Source organism: Aquila chrysaetos, chromosome 6 (genome assembly GCF_900496995.4).
Source record: "Aquila chrysaetos chrysaetos chromosome 6, bAquChr1.4, whole genome shotgun sequence".
NCBI classification, from domain to species: domain Eukaryota; kingdom Metazoa; phylum Chordata; class Aves; order Accipitriformes; family Accipitridae; genus Aquila; species Aquila chrysaetos.
The window spans coordinates 47,200,971-47,220,401 of record NC_044009.1 but is presented as its reverse complement, the minus strand read 5'-3'; the positions used below and the strand labels follow the sequence as shown (position 1 = coordinate 47,220,401).

The 19,431-nt window shown below is 47.3% G+C and overlaps 1 protein-coding gene and 1 long non-coding RNA gene across 3 annotated transcripts in view; one reads left to right on the top strand and one right to left on the bottom strand.

Moving 5' to 3' along the window:
- The window catches only part of LOC115343201 (histamine N-methyltransferase-like), a 23,970-nt gene extending 11,063 nt beyond the window's left edge, over nucleotides 1–12,907 (bottom strand). Inside the window, exons 1-3 of one of the 2 annotated variants that reach the window (XM_041124474.1) lie at nucleotides 12,811–12,907; nucleotides 2,923–3,119; nucleotides 1,921–1,973 (exon numbers count right to left, since the gene is read on the bottom strand). In XM_041124474.1, coding sequence (XP_040980408.1) covers nucleotides 1,921–1,973; nucleotides 2,923–3,059 — 190 coding nt within the window. In that variant the 5' untranslated portion in view covers nucleotides 3,060–3,119; nucleotides 12,811–12,907. Of the gene's footprint in view, nucleotides 1–1,920; nucleotides 1,974–2,922; nucleotides 3,120–7,548; nucleotides 7,709–12,810 lie in introns of those variants that run through there. The other variant, XM_030018852.2, reaches the window with a different exon arrangement.
- Nucleotides 6,101–19,431, top strand: LOC115343202. The gene is made up of 5 exons (XR_005932706.1): nucleotides 6,101–6,691; nucleotides 8,113–9,031; nucleotides 16,094–16,372; nucleotides 16,760–17,181; nucleotides 17,276–19,431. It is a non-coding gene; the product is annotated as an uncharacterized LOC115343202 (long non-coding RNA).

Genomic DNA, 19,431 nt, shown 5'->3' with positions numbered 1-19,431 from the left:
GCTGCAGCTTTGCTGCCACTGCAAACCCTGTATTCTGTTGAAAAATCTGAGCAAAGCCAGTCATCTGCAAGCTGCCATGGTAAAATTTGGGAACACAGAATTTGTAATGAACTACGGCACTATTTTGATTTCTGTTTGCTTTACCAACTTTCTGTAAAATGGATTAGCCCTTTGAAAGGCTGTGCGAGTCCTGATAAAAAAAATTTGAATTTTGCATTTCCATACGCGGATAGGTTAATATATTCGTTTCCACTCTTCTGTGGCCAAACCACCCTTGTATTGTTTTTAACCAAAAAAACCACCCCTTTGATTCATAATTTAATCCACAGCCTTAATTGACTTCAGTTAGCTCTTTTATATGCAAACAAGTGTCCTGAGGCATTTTACAGTCAAATCTGTGGCAGCTTGCATTATCAACAATTTGGCAATTAGGCTATCCAAATTATTTAAACTCTCCAACACAATTACCTTTTAAAGGCTACCACTATGTTCACCATTAAGTTTCTAATTAAACATTTTACGTAACGGGATAGTTTATAGCACAGTTGCTACTTTATAGCAGCGCTGATGACTTTTATGGTTTTTAAAGGTACAGAGTGCGGCGCGCTGGAGTGTGAACTTAATAAGGCAAAGGCTGTAGGCGAAGGCAGGCGCTGTAGATGGGAGGGTGTAATGGGATATGATGCTACATTAAATGGTTTGCTTGTCTCTTGAGGTGGAAAAGCGGAAAGGAAACGCTTTCCTTCTGTGCTCCCTCCCTGCAAACTACAGGGGCGGATGGGGCCAGGGCAACAGCTCCATCACTGCCCTCCGACATCAGCCAGGGATAGCTGGGGGGATTTGGGAATGTGCTCCCTCCTGACCACCCAAGGACTGGTGATGGGAACAAGCCGGCAAGCAGCAGGGTTTTGGTGATTTGGGGGTTTTTGCATCACAAAATGAGCTTTGCCTGCACATCATTGATTGAACGTCCATCTTGTTAAGCTGGAGTGTCCCTGGTTAGGGAGTTAAATACCTCACTAAGTAAAGTGTTCCTGTTAAAAACAATATTTTTTTTGGCAGAAGAATTGTTGCCTTTGTTTGGAGAGAAATGTTCCTACTCTGTCACACTGTCTGTTTTATAACTGACACCCACCATTCACATACAATTCTTTTTACTTATTAGGAGAGATTGACAAAGCTGAGATTAGTCTTTGGAGATGGTATGACTAAAGCATTTAAACTAAATTAACTGTTCATGTAAAATTTAAGTTTGATAACTTAATGGGCAGAGCAGAATTAGAAAACATACCCTTTAATTAGGGGGGAACTTAAGCAAGAATTTAATGAGAAGAAGCCACTTGATGTTATTGGTATTGTTTTTCCACACAGTGAACTTCAGAAAAGAGACTTATTTCTTCTGATTTCTTCTGGAGCTTATGTTCAGCTCCAGTGTTTTGGGGGACAGTAGCTCCAGGAGGGGCTTGTGCATTGGCTGTGGTCAGCAAATATGTACAGGCAAAACAGAGGTCGGCAGAGCTGTCACGTAGCAGGGCAGGAGGCAGCAATGATGGGGAGTTACCACCTCAGTAAATAGTTACAGGGGAGAATAATCGCAATGTAAGTAAAAATTTAATATTCTGAGGAATCTAAGACATTACGGCACTTTTTTTCATAGACACCCTATGGTTCAAGCCTCTCTCTGCCCTTAAGGAGTCATGGTGTAGAAGGAGGTTTCTTGTGGAGGACATACAAGAATCAGGGTGGGGAGGCACAAGCTGTTCAGATGATGTGGCCACACACCAGCTAATGCCATCTGCTCCTGGAGCTGAGTTTACAAGAAAATACCTATTTCCCACTCTGCTCCTTTCTGCAATTTGTAATCCTCTATTCTTTGAAAAAAAAGCAAAACACTTATCAATATTGAAGTTCGTAGCATACCTGCTCCACCACCAACACTTAGAACATTGATTGTAGACTTCCCGTTTCCAATACTGAAAAACATTATTTACACATTTTAGGAGAGCTACCCAGTCGAGAGGGTTACATCCATTTTGTGAAGCACTGGAGAACCCGTGAAGACTAAAATCTGCAGCACAAAATCAAATGCCAAATGCACATGTACAGGCGGGCCTGCGAGCTGGCAGGAGGGATCAGATTCAGAACTCTGCTCTTTGGAGATTCCTGATTTCCAGTTATTTTGGCAATTTGTAGAGGAGTTCTGCTTTTATTATGAGTGCATACAAGCAGCAGCAGATACATGCCTTCTCCATGTCTGTGCTTCAAGGACCAGAGACGTCCCTGGGTCTGGACCAGCAGCTTAGAAATTGTTTGTAGAAGTTTCACATTTTGCAAAATAGGGAGGAAAAAGGGAGAGTGTAACGCCTTTAAAATCCCTTAACGAGGCTTTGGCAGAGCTATAAAACCCTGGGCCCAGAGAAGGGCCTCCCCAGAACCAGGATTTGATCCCACCTGCCTGCTGCCCCAGCCAGCCCGGAAAGCGAAGGGGTCCAGCAAAAACCACACACCAGCAGGCAAAGCAGGAGCGTTATTCACACATACTGGAGAGAGCCTAAATATTAACTGAAAACATTACTTTTAAAAAGATGTTTTCAATCAAATTTAATGTTAGAACATGATATCCGTTATTGCATTTTTCATGTGTTAGCGTTGATTCAGGGTAAGCTATATTTGCATGCAAGGAAACAATTCAGCCTTATCTCCTCCCTGCTAGGCAAGCTCCATCCCGAAGAGCCGCCATTCAGCGGCGTGTATAAATGAAATCTCCAGCCAAGCCCTATCAGAGACCTACAGAAGGGGCGGCCGGTGGGGAACAGCAATCTGCCTCTCGCAGGCAGCCCCCCGAGCCGGGCCAAGACCGTCGCCGCCACGGGACCGTGCCCCAGGCTGTCCTTCAGCTCAGTGTGGCCACCTCCGCGTTACCTCGCTATCACAGCCGGCAGCTGCCTCTCCACGAACTCCCGCATGCACTGGTGCTCGGTCGAATTCGTGAGGAAGAGGCGGAAAGACTGGAGGTATCTGGCAGGGTCGGTGAGCAAGCTCCTCATGGGCGATGCCATGCTGGGGGTCAGAAGGATGCAGGAGAGGACAGGTTGCTCCCTGCAGCTCTTCTTTCAGACCTAGAGAAGGAATAACAAATGCTGGAGAGGTAAAAACCAGCACGCGCCCGGACTTTGCTCCGAGTCCTCAGCCCTGCTACTGCGCCTTAGAGCACTTAAAAAAGTATTATGCAATTTTGCAATAGAAGCTGTAAATCAGGTTTGAGCAGCAAAGCGTAATATATCATCTTTAATCTGCGCAGAGGAAATGCCAGCATTTTTTAACTGTGCTGACACAGGGCTCTGTTAAAACCCGGTAAAAGGTTCTTTAGACGGTTCTTAAATAAAAGAAAAATTCCCCTATTTCTTGAAGGCATGGAGAGGCTCCAAAGACTTGGTCTGGATTAGAAGAAAGTGCAACACACATCTCCAGAGATGCTGGCAGATGTCTCTATCTGTTTTTTTAATCTTTTGATGTTCTTAAAGGGAATGTTGATGGTGGGGTGGAAACAATAAAAACCTTATAAATGCACTCTTTATTTTTCTAGTTCCTCTGAAGATAATGGTATGATTCCCACGGGCTAAGTAGTTAATTCACGAAAGCCACGTGAGTTACTGGAATGGATGTTGTGCTAAACCCAGCTTACACAGACTTGGGAGCAGGGGAGGCAGAGTGCGCTACCGGGAAATGTCGGGCTGCGCCTTGAAAAGCCCACAAATATGTGCTCATCCCCCCTTAAACTGCAGTTTTAAGTCCATCGTATCTTGTCCTAAGTGGCAAGGAGAAAGAGGAACCCTCTTCCTCCTCATGGCTCCCGTGCTTAAGGACCGCACCACATCTCACCAGTGTCTCTTACCCTCTCCTCTGGCTTTCCTGCAGCGGTTACATCCCAACCGCTTCTCGTTATTTTTATTGCTCCCTTCGGACTGTCCCCAGCCAAGCCCTGTTGTTGAAGTGCAGCAGCCAAGGGCAAAAGCCTCCCACCCGCTGACATACCCTGGCTCCCAGCACAGCCGATGTTGTCCCACAACTGGGGTTTGGTACCTGCTGCGCAACGAACCAATCTTACACACTGAGCCGAGATATTTCTTTATTTCACGTCTGCGCAGAGATGGGTGCCAGGTGGTAACTCCACAAAGCCGGCACACCATACCAAAGAACTACAACATATTTATTCTGTTACATGATTAGTAAAAACCTGCCTAAATTTACATTCATTGGTTAGTAGCGACCCTCTGTCAGCTGGGATAGAGTTAATTGTCTTCCTAGTAGCTGGTACAGTGCTATGTTTTTGCGTTAGATGTGAGAAGAATGTTGATAACAGTGACGTTTTTAGTTGTTGCTAAGTAGTGTTTAGTCTAAAGTCAAGGATTTTTCAGCTTCTGATGCCCAGCCAGCGAGAAGGCTGGAGGGGCACAAGAAGTTGGGAGGGGACACAGCCAGGAGAGCTGACCCCAACTGGCCAACGGGGTATTCCAGACCATGGGACGTCACGCCCAGTATAGAAACTGGGGGGAGTGGGGGTGCGGGGAATCGCTGCTTGGGGACTAACTGGGCATCGATCGGCAGGTGGTGAGCAATTGCATTGTGCAATACTTGTACATTACAATCCTTTTATTATTACTATTGTCATTTTATTAGTGTTACCATTATCAGTATTAGTTTCTGCTTTTCTGTTCTATTACACTGTTCTTATCTCAATGCACAAGTTTTACTTTTTTTTCCTGATTCTTTCCCCATCCCACTGGCTGGGGGGAAGTGAGTGAGCAGCTGTGTGGTGCTTAGTTGCTGGCTGGGGTTAAACCATGACACCCTCTCATCTGTTATTGGTCAGTTATATTTAAATTAGCCTCGCTTGCTATGTAAATTTTCACTCATGCTCCTTGCAGGTGGGGGGGGCAAGTTCTTCCAGCCTTGAATTGAGTCAGTGGTCGCGACCTCCCCCTGCCACCTTTCCCTTTCCCTTAGTTCATGCTTCTTTGGCCATCATCTGGCCTTCAGCACCTTCTGGGGCAGGATGTTTCATTTTATCAGTCTTTAGTTCCCTCTTCAAGGGCATAGTCGTTAGCAAAGCCTGCATAGTTTATACACAGTAATCAGGCTTGCATAGTGAAGCTATGGAGTACTGGTCCTCCTTAAAGGCCAGTGCATCATGTTTAACCCTGAATTGAGCAATATCACCAGGGCTAGACCATAACTCAAACGTATGACTACACTGGGACAGCTTCCCTCACCCCACCCAGACCCCACCCCGCTTGCCTTCACTCACCAGCATGACCGCTGAAATACAAACCACGGGCTTTTTCCAGGCTACTTCTCTTGCCCCTTTGAATCATAATTCAGTCCTCCTTTGTGCTCAAATCTCTTTCAGCTGCACCTCAAATAACAACAGTCTCATCCCTCCTCCAAATCATGAACAGAAACAACGAAAGAATAGCGGGCTCAGGTTCATACTCATCATTACCTCCCTTTCTAGCAGTGAACTGATGATAACTTTTGTAACTGTGAAACCAGTTTTCCACCCACCCAATAGCTGTCTTATCGAGGCCACGTCTTCCTCGCTTGCTTATGAGAATGTCATACAAGATGGTGCCAACCCTAAAGCCTCTGTTTAGGAGCACCTCCTTTTCCCCTGTACACTGGGACTGTTACACCACCGGCAGAAAGATGGGCTTGGCACAATCTCTCACTGACATCTCCACATTGCCTGGCCATCACCTTTTTCTCTTTCTGGTGCTCACTCCTTCTTGAAGGACGATTTCTAGGGACAGCCGTCACGCTGAGCAGCTGCAGCTCCCCAGCTCCTCCTCCTGCCTCCTTTTCAATGATAACACAAGCTGCTTGGCTTTGCCAGCTTTCCTTTGCTGCTCATGCCAAAGATAACATCCAAGTCGTGACATGTTTTGGTTTTGCACTCCATAAGCCACATCCTCCTCCCATGAGCCACATCCTCCAGCACGTGCTGCTACCAGAGCCATTAGATCAATTAGCAATGGCTGTTAATTGCTGTCCTTCCGGCAGTCCCGAAGACCAGCGGTGACCTCCAGAGCAGGACCCAAGGTGTGATTTTCCACCCACACCACCGCCGAGGCAGACCCAGCTTTTGGCACGCTCCCTGTTTCCCACCCTCTCTGGCAGCAAGGATGCTTGCAAGGGAAAAACCAGCAAAACTGAGTGTGTTGAAGAACAATGATGAAAAAGGCCTGGGAACAAGTAGATGGGAGAGCTTTAAAAACTTTGCTGGGTCTCAGATGCCCACGAGGGCCAGTCGGAGTGGTACAGGAAGGTGATGGCCCCCCCCCCGGCCACAAAGCTTACCCCGCTGCTGCCTGCTTCAGTGAGCCTGGTGGTGTTAAATAAAACAGGTTATGTGGCCCGTGCATTAGGCAGACGGACAAATCGCAGCTGAATTGACTCTCTTAGGTGGAGGACCATCGCTCCGGCTCGCAGGGCGATATCTGCCGCTCACGTGCACAGAGGCAGCACGCTGCCCACGCTACCCACCCGGCTCAGCCGCCACGCATGAGCCTCGGACCAACAACCCCTCCTTCTCCTGCATGACCAGCACTCGAATCCCCAGCAAAATCTGAATTAACCTGAGGAAACCAGGTATGAATTTTGCCAGAGAGAGTAAGGAAGCAAACACCTGGAGGTATGTCGGGTGAGAATTACTCACTGCTAAATCACCCTGAAAATAAAGTGGTATATTCCTTGTTTACCCATTCCTCTGCTCTGCCTAACTCCTCACTTTTTACTTTAAGCACATAAAGAGGCTTTGCCATTTGCCACTAACGTATTTTACTACCTTCAATCTTGAAAAAATATTTTGCAGTTAATAAGAGGAGATTTAGATAATTGACCTTTTTTCTATGCCTCCCTCTACTTCCCGTGATTTAATTTGCCCATGTCCCCTGCTCGGCAGTCTCTAATGAGCAGCTGAGATTCATTTTCATGTTAGGTGCAGTTCAAGGAATTTGTCTCATTTATTTCATTATGCTTTTGGCTGTTTGAATTTGCCCCATTTACTTCATTATGTGTTTTGCTGTTTGAATTCCAGCCAGTTAACTTTAAAAATGAGTAAAGAGAAGGAAGAAAAGGTTTTTTTCTGAATCAGGCTGATAGAAACTTTGGGATAATAATGTTCACTTGGGCATGTTCCCTTCAGTGGTAATCTAAATTCATACGTAGCTCCCTAAAAAGATTGAGGAGTTTCGAAAACAAGCTCTGTGTTTATGCTGCAGTTAGTTACTTGATCCACCCCTGGTTCACGCCGGCGTTAGCAGAATTAAACCTGCTTTAAACTCACCGTAAAACCCTTTAAACCTTCCCTGTGAAGCCAGAAAACAATGTGAGCGTGCCCTCAGCTGTAAACTATTTGCAGCAGGAGCTTGGGCTTATCAGCACAGGATTACGGCTTGTCGCCGAACGCCAGCGAAACAGGGATCCCTTTCGGAGGAGTTTAACGCAATCCGTTAAGCTCGTGCTTGCCTCGCAGGCAGCCGTACTTACGCGCGAGCGGTCTGTGCCCCTCGGGGCCGCGGGCTCCCACGGCGCGATGCCGCTGCGGTGCTCGGGACGCGCTCCCACCCGGACACCTTCTCGGCGGCTGCCTCCTCCGTCCCACCCCCGGGGCTGCGACGTGGCAGCACGGTGGAGGTTTTGCTGCTTGAGAAAGGAGTGGGCGACATCATAACTTGACGCGGCGGCAGCTGCCTGCAGAGGCAGAGCGGGCGGTTTAAACGTTGCCCGCCGTGTCCACCGGCACCCTCTGCACGGTCCCTACCAGGTGTCCCCCGAGACACGCCTGGCACGGCCGCCAACACCCTGGGAGCATTTAGACACAGAGCTCTATCGACGTGTTAATTGGAGTACGGACAAAAAATAAAGCCCTGCCACTGGTATATAAGAAATGCGACTCTTGACAAATTGGAAATAGTTGTCTCAGTGTGTGGCACATGGCAATGTACCGTATCATTTACAGTTTGCCTATAGAAGCCTAGCGTTATAGATTACCTTGCTTTTTAGTTCGTTTTCTTGCCAGGAGCTGAATTTTGCTTATCCCTTACTTTCCAGGGCTTAAGCAATGGGAAGCATTTTCCAAGTTGTGTCTGCCCTCCACAGCGCTGTTAGGAGCAGTTTTACCCCAGGGAACGCAAGCATGGAAAAAAGCACTGACCCATGTCTGCTATCACACTGTGGTTTGGTGTTCGGAGCCTTAATAACATATTTGCCCTGTGTGTGCCTCAAATTGTTCATTGTTCCTTCATGTTTAGTGAAAAACAATTTTTTTGAAGTTAAATGAAGATGTTTTCCTTCTGGACTTAGATGGAGAAATGAACTGTTCATGGAGAAATGAACTGTTCACATTGCGAAAGTCATGTAAAATAATACCAGTAATATTAACAATCATGCTTCCAAAGGCACAGTTACAGGAGAAATGGCTGTAGTTTGACATTTAGCTGGAAGTTTACTGATATAAAGATTTCATATCAACAGTTAAAATTGTGCAGCTAGAACAATGACTGTGTGGGAAGGCAACACCCACTGCCGTTTTTTTTCTCTCCATACACAGCACGGTTTCCAAACCACTTGGAGGGAAGGAGGTACAAAGCCCTTTGTCAAGGAGCAAGCCGAGAGCTGCTGAGCCACGGTGTTTTGGTACGTTCCGCTGGTCCCTCGGCAAAGAGGGATGCCAAAGCCACGCAGGAGGAACAAGCAGCCCCACAACTGTTTTGCCATCTCAAATCGGCGATCACGACTCTATACGCAGGAGACATTTTAAGGAAAATGAAACGCCGGCTACTCTGTCAGACATCCACAAACCAAGCCAGCTTCTCTTGGCTTGAAGAGTCCCAGCGAATGCTCATTCTGCAGCAATGGCTCCCACCCAGGCTGTGGGTGCAAACCCCGCTGCAGCGGTAGCCGTGCAATGCCCTGTCCTGGCTCTGTACCAGCGATTATTACTGCTGTTCAAACAGAGCTGAACAGCAAGGTCAGTGGTGTTTTCCTGGTTTTCTTTGTAGTTCTGGAAACCTGGATTAATTGGCATGAGCAGAGCTGTGCAAGTTGGTCAAAAGAATATAAACTCATGGGCATCTGGCCCATGCTTTTCTCCTTCTGCAATCCACTAAAAATGAGTTTTCCAAGTGCCAGTTGCAATTTAATATGAAAGCCTAAGTTTAGAGAGCCAAAAATAAAAATTATATGCATCTGGTGCTTTTAAGTGCTTTATGAAAATAAAAGATGCTGCTGTTAATTTCCTTCTTTAATTTCCCCTGGAGACACATTCTGCGAGCTTTAAGCCAAATCCCAGCCGTTTCAGTTTGACGTGGGCTCAGTGCTGCCCTGGCGCAGGGTGATTTGGGAGGGGGGATGCTGCACCATTGCCTAGACCTTACTTTCCTCGCCCCCAGCACCTTCCCTTCCCGATGGTGTCTATACGACGTGCTGCAGAGGCACCTGCGCCCAGGGCAGGGCTGTGCCGAGCCAGAGGCTAAAGCCAGCAGAGAAGGGCAGGAGCCAGGACAGGGGCTGGCATCGCTCTGCAAAATGAAATCCTGCGGAGAAGCTGGTCACATCACCCTCAGGCAGACCTATGTTTTTTTCATTAATGTGATATACACAGTTTAAAAAAGAAAAGAAAAATCACCTCCCTGTGCCATTTCACCATGCGTCCTCCTATATACAGCACTGTCCTAGGTGGCAGGAGGCTGAGTTATTGAAAGGAGATCCCACAAGCCTTGAGGGCATCAATATTTGGGAAATAATAGTTATTGTGCATTAAACGTCTCTCTCTCTCATGACAGCTCAGGGGACAATTCACTACTCTGTAGATACTTGGCCAAGAGTGGTATAATATTAAAACACAAAGTTGTGAATAAGCGGAGTCCACCCAGAAACCTGGCAAGGACCCAGGTAGTTGTCACTGGCCCCTTAGACGAGGCGAGAGCTGGGAACAGTCAACATCTGCAGATTATTTCCTTCTCTGGTGTACATCTGTGGGGGTTTTGGCTGAAAATTTATACTCTGGGAAGGAGGAGAAAGGAGCTAAATGTTACGGTCCCGGTCCAGATGAATCATTATAATTTCCTCTCCCAGCGATGCTGGAAGCAATGCTGGGAGCCAGCCCTCGCTGAAGAAGGAAAGGTGCAGAGGAACGTGCCCTGCCACATGCTCCCGGGGTGGCCATGCCCAGCAGCAACGCAGGGTTTCCCATGGGTTGTGCTGATCCCCAACCTCCAGCAGCCTCGTCGTTCCCATGGCAGAAGCGGGAATAGCAGCACAAAAGTATCCACTGAAGATTTAGAAGAGCTGTGATAACTGGTTAATCAGTTGATGCCTTCAGAGATGAAAAGTGCTATCTAAGTTGACAAAAAAGATGGGTACAGGCAGGGCGTTGGGACTGGCTGCTGGCGATTACAAGCGTAAAGCTGTGTAATGCTGATTTTATCTTGGAAGGGACCGGAGCGCCGGAATAGCCCATCGGTCATGGCTGCAGTGACCCTCGCTTGGGCAAAGATCCATTACTCGAGCAGGGACCGAAGCCTGGAGTCACAGCTGAGCAAAGCTGAGCTTGGGAACAGGCAGGAGATTGATCCACATGTAACGTCGCCCCTCCCTTAATAAAACCGGAGAGTCCAAAGTACATAGGTCAGACCTAGGAAACTGGATTTTCAAGAGGCAGCAGGAGTGGAAAAGGCTGGGCAGGAAAGACCTAATTTCTATCCTCTCGCCAGACTTCAAAGCATCTGTAGATGGACCAAATATCTGAGCCCAGAGATCCAGGAGTTTATTGGGCTTACCTCTGGATCTGATTTAATCACACTCAGCCAGCCCGATAAAAGCAGAAACTAGACGTTGCTTAATGTCTAAAGAATTATTTCTGCTGTCTTCTAATAAAGCACGCTGATGTAAGCTGGAGTTGATAACAAGATCGCTGCGCTGGGGTAGCAAAATCTCATTTTACAGGACAACCTAACTGTCAGTGCCAAAGAGCAGACAGGTTATTGCTCATGCTCCTCCAAGGTTGCTTTTATTAAAATGGAAATTTCCAAAGCTTTGCATGCACACACACGCGGCCACGGGTGCAGACATCCCTTCGGGGCCAGCCGCAAGGCCACAGCTGCCGCTTTCCTCCTGCAGCTCGTTAGCTGCAGCCCTTACAAGCCGGGGTACCCCGGGGGAACGGCGGCATCGCTGTCTCTGCCCCGGGTGAAGGGGTCCACGTCTTCACAGCCCCCATCCTCACCACGGCTTTGGGCTGGGTTTGGCGGGTACGGCAGCCCCGGGCAGGTGCGGTGCGCTCCCCCATGGCTGCAGCCCATGAATCTGCGTGAAGATTTGCTCTTTCTCCTCAAACCCAGTGTAGGCATCATCACCTTGAAATTGGGACTTTCGCATTTTGGGCTGCTGCAGGTCTTCATGCAACAGGGGCGCAGGACCCCGGTCCCTCTCCAGCATGGCCAGTCTCAAACCACCATGACTGGTTCATCCCCACAGGCACTCTCCACCCTTAAAATAGCAAAAATTGACCAACGCCCGGCTTTTTTTCAATTTCAACAAAAATTTTCAATTTTTGTCATTGTAATACGCTGAGCGACTGCAACAGGCCAAACCTGGCTACTGAGAACTATTTATTCGACAGATTGCTTTATCTTCCCAAGTACTTCTGAGGAATGGATTATAATTTTTACAAATGTTTGCCTTTGTTAAAACAATTTTGCTTTTTCGCCCTCCTCAAAGTTAATTGAATCAAAAATTCTTCCTGAAATATTTCATTATGCACCGCTCCAAACTTCTGGTTCGTCATAATGAAACAAATGAGTGCTCTATTCCCAGACTGAAAAAAATAACTTTTAGAGTATTTCAACTAGTAATTTGAAACTGAAATTCTTAATTAAATTAATCTCAGAAATTCAAGTTCCAAAAATGTTGGTAAGGGATTTCATTATTATTGTGTCCAGGTTTGGAGGTCGTAAAGGATGGTGAACACCTTCACCGCCTGGTACTCCTTACCAGAAAGAGCTGGTAGAAAGTGATGCTGCTAGAACACTACCCAGAGTGTACAGCTCTCGTCCTGCAAAGCCACGAGGCAGCGCTGGACCAGACACGAGAGTCCCAGCCTCTCACCGCCCCTGAGCGAAATGCAGCTCACTTTTTCCTTGGGACTTCAATCTCTGCCAAGAAATGAGTTTCTGTGCTGGAGAAGCGTGAAGGACTCGGCAAAGACCTGGCTCAGGTTATAGATGTCATGGGAAAGCAGAATTGTGCCAGGGAAGAGGAGCTGGGTTTTCCTCTTTGCCACTTTTGCTGATGATTTAGGTTTTCTACACAGGTATGAATTTTAGCAAGCAACAATCATTCATTATAAAAAGGCAATTTTTAGGACATTTTACCCGTATATGGGAATAATTATTTTCTCTTTTCAAGATGCAGTGATACGAGGACAGAACTGACAGAAATACCTAACTACCTATAAATGAAAAATACCATCTTGGACATCTTTTTTTCAGACTGTCACATGGGGCCGCTCCTGGTACCACGCTAACTTAGTGGAGCTTCGGACCCACTGATGATAAAGGTACGAAGCGATACAGAAGTCATGCAGCTCTTAATACCTTCTCGTGTTTTAAATCTTTTTCACTTGTAACAGCAAGAGTCTGTTATTTATTCCAAAACAAGTATTCCTGGCTCAGAAGATCACTGTCTTTCTGATACCTACGCAATATCCACTTGCGATCGGCACCTTCCACGTTATTAATTTCCCCTTACCTCCTCCTGTAGCTGTTCCCTAATGAGCTCATGCGACGAAGAGGATCTGAATGAGCCGCATTTGAAAAGCAATCAACCAAAATTAGAAGGGCTTTCTTCTAGCCGCGTTTGGGAGGCCATCACCCCCTCGAGCACATGGCGCTGACGTCTGCTGTCACTCCGGCTCTGACATGTTAATGCAGGAAGCGCAGCGGCTGCCGTCGCAGCATTATTTTGACAACTGAATATTCCACTTCCAGCTCCTCGGCATGGTTCACATGCCTCCTAAATCTCTCTGCTTGAAGTGTAATATTTTCATGCCATTCATATCTCTTCCTGTGGGAACTTATGATAAGCTTTGGAAATGGCTTAGACACACTCACTCCCCTCTGATGGCAGTAGCCGCGTACGACTCTCATTTTGACTAAGATTTTGACTATCTTTGCATTAAGATGACTGTAAAACCATGTATTAGGAACATTTCAGATGTTTGCGAGCCATCATTCTCTCCAAACCCCAGCATTTAAATTACCCTGACCTAGTAAAGAGTATCCTTTCGACAAAATCTGTTTTATTATCTTTGAGTCTATGAGGTCCTGGTGTGGATGGCAGTTGTCAGTACCAGCGCAGGGGTGGCATTCCCACCCCGTGTCTGTACAGCCCAGAGCCTATGCACCACTTTGGGCATTAAATTACTGTGGCAACCTATATATACTAAGCATCTAACACAGTCCGTAAGTCTTTTTGAAGAGTTTCTGCTTCCTAGGACAGAGAAGGGTGTCCTGAACATGGGGCTTTGCACCCAGCAAGCCCAGCCCCCCATACCAACCACTTGCCTTTGCCTTTTTTTTCTTTGCCTTTTTTTCTTCCAACCCCCAAGACTTTGTCCCTTCTGCAAACTTCATTACAACGATGTGATGTTCTCACAGGTTACTGATGAAAATACGTTTGATAACAGAGGGCCAGCAAGCATCTGGACCGCCTGCGTGGGAAGCCGGCTCAGCAACACCAGACTTTCTCAGGGGAACCGCGTGGCCCCAGACCTCCCCCCGGCTTTGGGCACAGATGGGAGGAGAAGCTCAACCACGCTGTTGCTACTTCTCCCAGGCCTAACAATGGGTCAAAGGTGGAGGAATAAGGAAAATAAAGATCAAATACTCCTGCAAGCAGCACGGATGGACATGGAGAGCTGCTTGCTGCGTGACCTCTGCTTCTCCAGCCCTCGATTTTCAGCAAGCACACCCAGCAGACTAAGTTTTAATGGCACCATGTAACTCATAACCACAAAACAAACTGCATCTAGGACCACAGAAACAAGCTGAATTTTTTGCGAAACAGATTAACAATGATCTCCCTTGTTTTTTTAAATGCTAGATGTTATGACCAACTACTGTCACATGCAATTAGACCCTTGGCCGCTGCTATTCAGGGTGGAAAGCGAGACGGTCTGTGACCCGCCAGGGCCTCATCTCGCCATGCTGTAGCATGGCTTTGAGCATAGCCAGGCTTTAATTTATACCACATTTTGTACTACAGTTTGAACTAACATATTAGTTTCAGAGCTGTACCACCTACTGCCAAAAAGAGTTGCAAATGTGGAATTTCACAGTGAAATATCGGTATAAACCCACTGCTTCCTTGCTAGCACTTGTCAGTACATGGATCATGCAAAAGCCCTTGACCTAGTGCTATAACATTGCTCAACAGAAAATGTAGAAGAGCTTTTCATGGATAGTGCTGTCATTTTATTTTTTTTAATTACAACTTAATTTGAAGCCAACAGGAGCCTTGACTGGAAAGCTACTCCCTGCAGAGTACATTCATGTTTTAGTAAAGGATGCTGAAAAGACCATCTTAAAACTTCCCTAGAAGTAAAAGTGCTGTGGATTTTCCCCCCTCTGTGAAAAGTCATTCCCAAAGAAATGACTATTGTTTCCTCAAGCCTTAAACCGAAGGCGTATTTATTTGCACTGAAGCCAGACGTGCAGAATTTCCTCTGGAAAGGAATTCTTCAGAAGGCCCCGTGTGGGAGAAGGGGGCTGTGAGGGATGTCTGCAGCGGGGTGGACCTGGAAGGAGGCAGCTTGGCGCAGCACCCGCGGTCCCCGATCGCATCCTTTGAGCTCCTTCCCCTGTCACAGCCCAAGTAATTGCCATTCCCGGCGTGGTGTCCTCGCCTTTTCACTCACCCTCCTTATCTATTGCAATGCTTCCTCCTCTCCCTTCCCTTTCTGCCCTGCAGGCCTACAACTGTTGCTTGTAATAATTTTTTTTTTTTATACTGTTTCTATCTCTCGCCTCAATCCAGCCGGTGCCATTGTAGGCAGTTTGCATGTGTCACTGCTTCTTTCAAGCATCATATCCTCCCACAAGATACAGCCACATCCGACTCAGCCTGCCCACTCTCCCCTTTGTGCAGGCTTTATATTGCTGGTTATTTAAACTCCCAGCTATTTTCCTGATTAAATAAACCCGGGACCAGTTACTCTAAAGGTATCAGGGTTTTATTAGAAAGCTACCTTGCCATCTTGTTATTTTGATCCCTATTCACCTCTCATCTTTCCACAGACAAAAGCCTCTGAATTTCTTTATATATATACGTGTATTCATGTTTTTATGGAACAGGAATCCTCTTTGCAATCTCTGCTCTGAGGTGAGACTGCTCTGCAGATCATATTCAGTGTTTTACTTGGGTTTGATTTTGTCTCTGCTCTGACAAACCCCTGGCAGAGTTAATGGTAAAAAAAAAGACAAAAAAGAAAAGGGGTTCGGGATTTGGTCCTGATTTCAGTGCTAGGAGTTCAGCTTCTCGTTATGCTGTGGATGCTTGTTTCCCTGTTGCAGCCACATCCAGATTCTGGGGGGACTGGGAAGGGGAGGGGAAGGCGGCAGGGAACAGCTTTCAGATTAGGATATGCAAGGATGGGTATGGTACAAAAAAATGCAAAGCAAACTGAAATTCGTTAAAGCATAGCAGTTATGTCAAAGAAAGCTAGTTGAAAAAAATACACCAGCTTGCTGCAGTTAATGGATTTTACTAACCATGCCATTCAGAGCCCGGAGGAGGGAGACCTGGGCTGTGGTTGTACCCCCCAGCAGTGGGACGCTTCCCGAGTAACACGGGGTTAAAGCTTCAGCCTCCAGCCTCCAGGCTTGAAAATGCAAAAGTGGTGCAGCTCTGGCTTTCCAGAGGCAAACATCTGCAGAGCCATAGGTGAATAAAAATGTGGAAACATGCAAAAATCATCAGGGCAGCCGGGGATTATTTATTTGTTTGTTTATTTGTTTATTCCCCACTACTTTAGCCTGCAAACAACACTCCCTGGTACGACGTCCTGTTCCAGCCACTTTCTGTTACACACGGTGTCTCATCCAGACTAGAGCTGCATCAGCAACCGGGCATGAGCTCCACAAAGGACACTACTATTTTCGGGGTGCCTACAAGTCCAACCCCATCTGTCAATTAACAAATTTAAGCAGAGCGTGAAGTGTCGGTCATGCTGATACCAGCATGCACAGAAAACCTGCCATTTTCTCCACCGCATTACAGCTTTTTCCCTAAGGCACGTCCCACCCTCGGGAACGTGGCATAGGGCCAGTTCTCGTGGGTCCCTTCACTTCTGACTAGACGTAGGGGTAGCAGCTTTCACAGTAACCCCCTAATCCAGCTGGGACAGACTTTATCCCTCCCCTACCCAAATTTTCCTAAGGAGTTCACAAAGCAGACCGAGCACTGCAGGCCAGACTCTGTGTCCGTGGCTGGCACAGTGAGAGGGAAAGTGGGGACAAGCTGGGGATGTGTTTTATAAAAAAGAGCACGAGAACAGCCACCACTGTCCCCTCCCAGCTGTGACGGGCTAACAAAGGTAATGTGGCAGGTAAGGGCTAAGGCAAACTGAGGCCACCTCCTTTGTCTGTGTTTCTGTACGGTGGGGACAATCCTCCTTTTGTCCCCTCCCCTTGTCATATAGGTGGCAGAAGAGGTTTGTGGGGCTCCAACTGTTGCTATGATTAAAACTGAAAGACATCTGCATAGCTTATAACTCCTACAGGTGATATTTCTCCAGCCCCTATCTTCAGGATATATGTGTAAAATACTCCTATTGATGCTACTTCTCTTAGAGCAGCCCCTCACTTCCAAGTTACAGTGGGAGCTCCGGGCAAAATGAATTGTCCCTGTTGTATCATCGAGGGAACTGAAAAAAGCAAGTCTGAGAACAGTGATGAAAGTAGTAGAAAATAGGAGACAAATGTAAGGGCAGGGTTGTTTGCGTAAACGCTGTGATAAGTTTTAGGTAAGTCCATAGGTCAAGGACCATGACGTTTAGAAATCCACCGATGCCTGTAAGTGCAAGCTGGGGCTTGGGGAAGCTGCTAAACAACTGGTAGCTGGGTGGGTATATGAAATAAACCCCAAGCACCGATCCTGTTTTCACACACTTCAGCTAGCAGTAGTTTTTCACAGGCTTCTTGTTGCTGTTTCTTAGTAATTAGGAGAAAAGCTCCAATTGCGGCACAAATGGTTCCTGTGGTGTAAAACACTAATTAAGGCAGAGAAGAGTGGAGATCGGCGGCTTGGGCAGACTCTGCCTTGCCTGGGCTGCGAGGTGGCCGGGCAGGGGATGGACCCCTGCCATGTCCCGAGTTTGCATCGTGGCTTTGGATCGCCCACAGGCTGTCCTGCACGATGGGCAGCTGCAGCGTAAAGAGAAAAATGAAGAAAAATCTGTGTTTATCCCTCCTGATGGAAGATAACATCAAGTCAGGTAACAAGAAACAAGGTAAAATTGCTGGGTTGGGTCACCCATGAGACGAAAGCACCAGCTTTGACGAAGAATCCCAGTTTCTACCTGAGCCAGTAACATGGTCCGGTCGTGATTATCCTCTTTGACCATGTTTTTGTCAGCGGCTGAGAACAGAGGGATTTTGGGGTGGAGGGATAGTCAGAGACTACCCAGGATTTTGGTACGGGGATAGTCACAGACCCCCGGCATCCTTCTCCCAGCAGTGCTGTGGCACCAAAGTCCTCGGGTGCAGTCTCGCTGCAGACCAAAGTACAACAGCCTCTTCCCAAAGTAAATGACCTTAAGGCCAGCCAGAAACCAAGAATTCCATTTTGTGAAACATTTGGGTTTGTTCCACGGGGACTTAATTGCCTTTTGTTTGCTTTTGTGCAAAAATGAAAGTGTTTGGCAGAAAGAAATGCACTGCAGATAAGCGTATAAACCAGGGATTAAGACACTCGCTGGGGAGATGAGAACCTCCACATCAAATCTTTGATTTATTCCAGGAATTGGGCTTCTGTTAATCACCTATTTTTTAGTTCATTGGCCTAGTTGTATTTGGGGATGAATGTACCATTTTGTCACATCAGAAATGGAACATTAATAGGAACGTACCGTTAATTTGGAGGGTGCTTGTACCTGCTGAAAAGGAATAAATGATGCTATAATTGAGGTTGAAAAATAATTCACTCAAAAACCCTGGAACATTTACAGAATGCAGAAATGCAATGCAAATTTTCATGCCTGAGATATTCATAAATGATTTTGTGAGTCATTGCAGTTACCCTGTAAACAGTGGTTTAGGTAGCCAGTGCTTTGCTCTCGGTTTCAAACTCATCCTCCTACGGGTTGAGAAGTCTTACAACCTTCCATCACACCCGGAGGGGTCTATGGTCCTGGTCCGGTGTGCTGATGCTGGGCTGTCCCACCCTGGAGATGGAGGCACCCCATGGTTTGGGCAGGAACAGGGCATGGCTTTGCCAGTGCTGGGAGCCCTGGGCTGAGCTGGGGAAGAGCCAGAGCTAGCCACGTTTTAAGCAAGAAGAGGGGACTGTGGCCACACGGGCAAGACGAGGACAGGGTCTCAGTTGCAGGTGTCGCGGGAGTTTAATGCATTGCTGCACTGCGGTCCCCAGCCCTCCCCAGGGATCTGGGTTTTACGCTGGGAACCGTCACCGAGACACTTGCAGCATCCTTCTTTGCTGCAGCCAAAGCCTTCCCCGCACCGAAACCCACAGCACCTCCTGGGCTGGTACCCTGTGACGCCGTCTCCTGCAAAGTGTTTTTCACCCCTCGCCCAGGCTGGAGCTGCTTCCCCATCCCAATTCAGCGCTGGCAGAGGAGTCTGAGGTCTGCCGGGGTCACCGACACTCCCGGCAGCAGTGAAGGAATGAGCGGGGCAGGCACCCTGCTACCAGCGAAGCCCTCCCGGGGGGGTGGCAAAAAGGGGCAGAAAAGGGATTTGGGCAACTGGGGCTGCTAAGGGGGTAAGCGAAGGCTCTCCCAGTCTCTGCAGCTGAGTTTGGTCTCCTTTGCGCACCAGGACCCAGAGCTTCCACAGCCCCTCCAGCTGCTCCTGCTTCTGACATCGTGGTCAGGATTTTGGGGGACTCGGCAGGCTGTGAAGAACCAACCTGGCCTTAGTTCGGGCCCTTCGAAACGCAGACATCAAGGACGCTTAAAAGCTGCATCTACCATACACAGTGGTTTTAGAAGGAGCTTAATATAAAACTTTGGAGCCACCTTTTTCCAGACAGAGGTTTTACAGCATGGGAACAAGGCAGGAAAGTTGGGAAGAAGGGATAGTAGTAGTAGTAGTAGTATCATCATCATCATCATCATCATCATCATCATCACCA